The following is a 7,432-nucleotide window of genomic DNA, read 5'->3' as shown; positions in this document are numbered from 1 at the left end:
ATTTTTTTCTTTCTTCTTCCTTTCTGTTCTTTTCTTTCCCTTTCTTTTCTTTTTGATGCTAATACTGGGGCTTGGATTAGGACCTGGGTGGGTACTGTTTTTTAAACTTTTTGGCTCAAGGCTGGTGCTCTACCACTTGAGCCATAGTTCCCCTTCTAGCTTTTCAGTGATTCATTGGAGAAAAGAGTGTCAAGGAAATCTCTCCCCCAATTCCCCGAATGGGCTTGGAACAAGATCTTCAGATCTCAGCCTCCTGAGTAACTAGGATTATAAGCTTGGGACACGGGCACCTGGCTGTTTTAGCAATTCAGCTGGTTCTGTGTGTGCATTGTCCTGGCCTCATACAGGAGGCTGCAGTGAATGCTTGCTCACTTCCCAGCACTGAGTTGTCCGTCATAAGCATCCAGGCAAGGGGGCCACAGAGGATTTCACCTCCAGAAGTCCTGGTGGATGAGACCCTTAACCAATGAACGCTCAGGAGGCTGAGGGGAGGAGGGGGGAGTAGGCGGGGAGTAGGGCTAATTTACATGATTCACATGCAGTGTCCCTGGCCTCAGTAGGCCCACATGTGGATGGGCACTGTGCGGGTATCCTGTGTCACATGTACGAGTCAGCTGCTCGCCCCTCTATTGCACTCTGCTAGCATTGTCCAGATACATTCTTTCTGTTGCTCAATCACACTCCTTGACACAGAAGCCCCAGAACTTGCTTCCAGGATGTTTTTGGCTCCTTGACAACCTCTTCCTGTTTTGGAAGTTAAAACGTGACATTTACATAGAGAAGTTTGGCTGTGAAAACAAGATTGCACTGATGGAGGGGAATGGGGGTCCTTGAACAGCAGCAGAAGTGATGCTCCCCATCTGGGGAAGTGGGGGGAGGGGCGGGCTGTCTCCCCAATCCAGAACCATGAAACCTGTTTTCTTCCCTTCTGTGTCAGAAACCATGAATTTGTACACAGTTGTCAACTTATGACACATTCCCACACCAACAGGGAAGACAGACTGAAAACAAATTCTCAGAACATCTATCTCCCTGCAATGCTGTACTTTCATTAGAAGGAATTCATATACAGCATTTGCCTTTGTCCCAAAGGCCACACCTCTGGCTTCCAGCCAAGAGTAAGCTAAATAGTTCAACACACAAAAAGCTGGAACTTAAGATCCTAGTGTTCACACTAGGGAATGACATAGGATTATGCTTCTTCAAAACCAGGACTCGGGGAGTAGGAGGAGGTAACTCAACAAGTCCTTGGACTTGTTACCACCTCATCGAAGAAGGCAGAAGCCCTCTCCATGGGCAGGAGCAGGAGAGGCCATGACCCTGGGGATGGAGGTGCTTTGTGATGGGCAGAGGAAAAAGTCCTTAGCCTCAGCATCTCACATGACTGAGGGCAAAAGGAATGGCTAGGAGAGGACCTGAACAAAGAGGCGGGGAGCTCCTTCTCAAGGCCCAATTCTCACTTGTCACAGTCATGGCTGGGAAATCATGTTTATTTCTGAGACCAAGGACTGCTATAGTTTGGATATAATAGAAGAGTGTCTCAAACAATCTCATGCATGGAAAGTGAGGTCCCAGAGTGGCAGTGTTGAGAGCCACTAGGACTTCTAAGAGGTGAAGCCTAGAGGTTTGGGTCAAGGCTATGCTACCTGCAGAAAGGATCAAGAGGGTTCTTGTAGGAGCCCAAGTCAGTTCTTGAGTGGTTGCAAAAGGGCTCCTCTCTGTTCTGTGGCCAGTGTCTCATTTTGTACTCTTTCCCTCTTCTTCAAGGTCCTGCCGTGTGGTGTCATCTGACACAATGCCTTCCCAAACTGTAAGCTAAATCAGCCTCCTTACTTCCTACGTCACCAAGCTCCAGGCAATTTGTTACAGTAACAGAAAACGAACTAACACAAGGACCAAATTTAGAGATAAACCAAGGTTTTGGGGAATGCTATAGCCCAAGAGTTTTATAATACAACAGATCTCTAGAAATAAATGCCTCTTTTATGGCTGCACACTGTCACAAAGTATCTAATGGAAGTCTAATGGTTTAGGTTTAACTCATTCATTCATACTTTCAGTGGCTTTTTCAAATTGTATTTACATGCAATTTGTAAGTTTGCATCGATAAGGTAAAACGTCTTAGACACTAGAGAAGTGTCATGTTTACTTGGTATATCCATTATGCTACTTATTAGTTCTGACCCTGCCTGGGCAAATCAACCTGCCTGACCTGTTTCTTCAGCAGTAATATGGAAAAAGCTGGTACCTACTTCTAATAGTAGTTGTGAGACTAGTGAGCTAACCAAGAACACTGTTAAAGACATAGTAGGCTCGCAATTATTGCCAGCTACAACTGTTTAAGTCAACTGATGACGACCCTGCCAGGTCTCCAGTAGGCACTGGAAGCAATGTTAGATGCTACTGATAATTAACAACATTAAAGACGCTTGGGACATTCCCCATCTGATAGGCAAGGAGACTTAATTAGCTCATCTCATTATTTCTGTTCTCTGAAAGAGGGAGTCAACTCTTCAATGCCTGCAACTTTTGCTTGTTTTCGGGAGTGGGGGGTGGGAGGAGTACTGGGGTATGAACTCAGGGCTCTGTGCTTATTAGACAGGTATTCTACCACTTGTGCCATATCCCTAGCCAGATCTCACTTTTTGTCCAATCAGCCTAGACTGTGTTCCTTGTGTAGCTGGAATGATAGGTGTATACCACTGTGTCCAGCTTTTTACTGGTTGAGATGAAGTCTCATGCATTTTTTTTTTTCTTGGCCAGGGTTGGCCTTCAGCCATAATCTTACTGATCTCAGTTTCCCAAGTTGGTAGGATTACAGATGTGAGCCATGGGAATCTGGCCTAGTTAGCTTTTTCTTTTTTGTTGTACTGAGGTTTTGAATTTAGGGCCTTGTAGTTTCTAGGGTATCTATTATTTGAGCCATGCCCCTAGCTCTTTTTGCCTTTTTTTTTTTTTGCAGTTTTTCTAATGTATGCATGCACAGGCTAGTCTGAACTATGATCTGCTTATTTATATACTTTCTGGAGAGCTAGGATGACAGCTCATGCCATCATATCCAGCTATTAATTGAGATGGGGCCTTAAGTTTGTTAGGACAGTCTTGAATGAGAAGCCTCCTAATTTCTGCTGAGTGGCTAAGATTACAGGACTGAATCACCAGTGCCTGGCCTTGTTTGGGTGACATTTTTTTTTACACTTATATTGATTTAAAATGACAGATGATTCTGCTTTTGTATTTAATTAGGGATAAATCACATTCAATGCACAATTATTCAAATGACAAGATAATAATTTAGTGACACTCCTAAATTTATATATTCTAACTACACATCAGATAATTTAGAAATATCTTCTATTCTGGGATGGTCTTCACTTTCTTGAGTAGTTTTTGATAAGATCTTATTTTCTTTTTTTTTTTTTGGTCTGGTTGTGGGGTCTGAACTCTGGGCCTGAGCACTGTCCCTCAGCTCTTCAGCTCAAAGCTAGTGCTCTACCACTTGAGCCACAGTGCCACTTCCGGCTTTTTTGTTTTTGCTTATGTGGTGCTGAGGAATTGAACCCAGGGCCTCAGGCATGCAAGGCAAGCGCTCTACCACTGAGCCAACTTCCCAGCCCAATAAGATCTTATTTTCATAGAAATCTATACCATCAATTAATTTAGGGTTTTTGTTTTGTTTTGTTCTTTTGCTGGTCCTGGGGTTTGAACTCAAGGCCTGGGCTCTGTCCCTGAGCCTCTCTGTGGCTCAAGGCTAGTGCTCTACCACTTGAACCACAGCACCACTTTGAGATTTTTCTGAGTAGTTTATTGGAGATAAGAGTCTCATGGACTTTCCTACCTGGGCTGGCTTTTGAACTGTGATCCTCAGATCTCAACCTCCTGAGTAGCTAAAATTATAGGTGTGAGCAACTAGTGCCCAGCTAATTTAGTTTGTTTTTGGGGAAAAAAACCTTCAAATTAGACGCAACAGTATTCTTTATATGCTTTATTGTTTTAAAATATACTAAAATGACTGCTATTTGTTAAAAATATGTGTATAAAAACAATTCAAATCCATGTTACAAGGAGTCATTTGTTTTGGTTCTGTCATTTGATTCAAGCCATCACAGGGTCCAGCAAATGCAGTGGGAAGCTGGGGACCAAGGACACACTTTTAGGCCAAATTCTTTCTTATTTCACCCAAGAAGTCATAGGTCTGCTCTGAAAGATCAAAAGGTTCATGGACTCCATCAGGTGACAGCAAGGTTTTCAGGGCACCCTGGTTCTCTTTGTTTTGCTTGAGGAAGTCAGCGATGACTTTCCATCGAGCATCCTCGGTCTCTTCTTCTGCCCACCGGAATGGAGGCAGGAGGGCAGAATGCAGGAGTGGAAGCACGCAGTCATGGTAAACCAGGAGAAACTTGGCCTTCAGTAGCTCTTTGTCTCTCTGAGAAAACACCACAGCACAAAGAATAGTAGATAGCAATACCATGGTACTCAAAGCATGAAATCCTGTGAACGTTGTTAGCTATAAGCCACCTAAGTATGCGATGGAGGGGGCTTAGTGCCTGGCACCTATGGGTGCTCAGCCAACCTCAGAGGACACAGTCCCTCTAGGGTGGGGACCAGAGACCACACAGAGCAGAGCTGAGATCTCCTGGAGACCAAGGTGTCTCCTAAGTTCCACCAAGTGTCACATGCGCTGTCAAGTGAATCAGGTGTGGCTAATTCTTGTGAGAAGGTATGATTCCAGGCAAAGACAACAAAATCACAATCAAGGCCAGCTATGTGTATGTGGCTGGATTCCAGCATGTCAGAGGTAATAGCATGTTACCATGAGGGTGCCCAATGTTTTGCATGGGACCTGGAGAAAGGAGACACAGTGAGTAAGAAATTGTTGCTTATCTCCTGGGTTGGGAGTGGGATGTCCTTTAGTCCTGAGGGTGTCTGACCCTCCTCAGATGACAAGAGTGGTACAATACCCACAGGAGCAACCAAGGCCTGATGGCAATAGGCTTAGGTGGTAATATCAGCAGGCATAGTTGATAGACTGGAAGTTTCTGTATGCAGTGGGGTCTATGCAAAGCCAGTGTCCCAGCAATCCCATGAGCACAGAGCCAAGTCTACAGGCCTGAGGCCCAGCATGCTATCCAATGCTGTGCTAGAAGGGCCTGGAATCTGCACATTTGGCAAAGGTCACATTATGGGTTGAATGGAAGCTCACATAAAGATATAATATATATCTAAATAGAGATATTTTATGTATATGTGTGTGTGTATAGATAGATAGATAGATAGATCCACATTCCATGTTCATAGGGTTTTTGTTATTGTTGTTGTTATTGGTCATGGAGCTTGAACTCAGAGCCTGGGTGCTGTCCCTGAGCTCTTCAGCTCAAGGTGAGTGTTCTATCACTTGAGCCACAGAGCCACTTCCAGTGTTCTGGTGGTTAAGTGGAGATAAAAGCCTTTGAACTGCGGGCTGGGAAGGTGGCTCAGTGGTAGAGCACTTGCATTGCATGCAGGAGGCCCTGGGTTTGATTCCTCAGCACCACATATGCAAAGAGAAAAAAAGCCGGAAGTGGTGCTGTGGCTCAAGTGGCAGAGCGCTAGCCTTGAGCTGAAGAGCTGAGGGACAGCGCCCAGGCCCAGAGTTCAGGCCCCACGACCAGACCAAAAAAAAAAAAAGCCTTTGATCCTCAGATCTCAGCCTCCTGAGTAGCTAGGATTACAGGTGTGAGCCACCAATGCCTGGCTTGTATTTTTAGTTTTGATTCTCCCATATTCCTTCTATTTTTTTCCTTGTACTGTTTGGTACTGGGGCTTGAACACAGGGTCTGGGTACTGTGCCTTAGCTTCTTCCCTCCTTGAGCTTTACTTCTAATTCTGGCATTTTAGTGGTTAACTGGAAGTGAGTCTCACACTTTTCTGCCCAGACTGGCTTCAAACCATGATCCTCAGATCTCAGCCTAGGATTACGGGCATGAGCCACAGGCACTCATCCCACATTCCTTCTAAATAATCAACACATTAAATATGAACTGGTCAGCTATGGACTAGGGACTGAGTGTGACTCCCTGTCTTCTCAGTCATTTATTGGCTGTGGTTACTTCTGCATTACAAGGAACTGTGACAGGGAATGCAGCATCTGCAAAGTCTAACATAGTTGCAGGTAAAGTACTGCTCACCAAGCAGCATGACTGCTGTCTGGTGATAACATGCTTCCATGGTAGCTAAGAACCAGATAACCCTTCATCAGATGGTGCAGCCCAGGCCAATTTTCTTCTCCTTTCTCCCTGTTTCATATGGGTGTTGACAGAAGGATCTTTTTCTTTTTTCTTTCTTTCTTTTTTTTAAATAAAGGATATTTGATAACTAACTGGGAGACTCTGGTTTAGAAACTTCCTCTCCATTTGCATAAAATTCTGGGATCTGAAATGACTGTCCTGACAAGGGTTCCCTTTCATGTAAGAAATGATCTGGCATACCCTTCTTGGAATGTCTGCAATCACAGTTATACAGTTTGTCCAATGAAGAGAAGTTATGGCATTAACAGTAATGTGCAAGTAACTATTGCAGGTACTCAGTTTAGTGCAGAGAGGCTGATTACCTTCTCTGATCTTTTCAAGGTACTTTCTTTCTCAGCCCAGGCACTCTAAAAAAAACAAAAAGAAACATTATGAGTCAGAGTATCCACAAGTGTCCACAAGTCCTTGTGACACTTTTGTAGCTTTCCTCCATAATTAATCATATGGTTAGGCTTAGAAACATTGCAGAATGGGTTCATGCAACAAGTGACTGTTGCCAGGATTGCCATTAACCCCCAACCAGCCCAACAAGGGAGATGGACCTGTGAAAAACCTCTCCAAAGCCTTTGCTTATTATAAGCCAAAACTAGTTTAAGAAGAGAAACACTGAAAACAACATATCCATGTCAAGTGCCCAGGCAGAGTACCTGAACAGTGAAAGCATTTGAAGCTTCTAACGCAGGACAGCAAACAAAATAGAATATTGTCCTTCTCAACAATCCTGCCAGCCATAATGATGCCAACGAGCAGGTGACATAGACCCAAGTACTTTTAATCTATCCACAAGCTTCAGGAAAGTTTCTTCAAGGAAATAAGAAACCTGAAGGCCCGTCGATACCATGAAGGTAAGAACTGAAGGCTTTCAGCACCAGTCCCTGGCAGACTGCTACACTGGGCAGCATGTGCTTGGTCTTGGCTGCTTTCTCAGGGCCTGGATTTTGTGCCTGTTGCCACCTAATTTCACAGGTCAGGCCTCTCTCTTAGAAGGACCTGAGGTACATATGGACTCATACCTAGAAAGGGATTGCCCATGCCACAAAGAGCAGCTGCTTGCCAGGTCACAGGTGCTGCCACTCAGGAGGTCTTGGAATGTGCCCATGGCATTGTGTAACTACTGCCAGCAGGTCCTCCAGGGCATGGAGAGG

General features: G+C 44.6%; 1 protein-coding gene across 1 annotated transcript in view; it reads right to left on the bottom strand.

The window, feature by feature from the left end:
* Nucleotides 1-4,004: 4,004 nt before the first annotated feature.
* Nucleotides 4,005-7,432, bottom strand: part of Nphp1 (nephronophthisis 1 (juvenile)) — a 49,452-nt gene continuing 46,024 nt past the window's right edge. The window contains exons 19-20 of the mRNA XM_013019754.1: nt 6,590-6,634; nt 4,005-4,426 (exon numbers count right to left, since the gene is read on the bottom strand). Of these exons, the coding sequence (XP_012875208.1) occupies nt 4,154-4,426; nt 6,590-6,634 (318 nt within the window). The 3' untranslated portion in view covers nt 4,005-4,153. The remainder of the gene's footprint in view (nt 4,427-6,589; nt 6,635-7,432) is intronic.

Source organism: Dipodomys ordii, unplaced genomic scaffold (genome assembly GCF_000151885.1).
Source record: "Dipodomys ordii isolate 6190 unplaced genomic scaffold, Dord_2.0 Scaffold47, whole genome shotgun sequence".
Taxonomy (NCBI): Eukaryota; Metazoa; Chordata; class Mammalia; order Rodentia; family Heteromyidae; genus Dipodomys; species Dipodomys ordii.
This window is presented reverse-complemented; position numbering and strand designations above follow the sequence as displayed.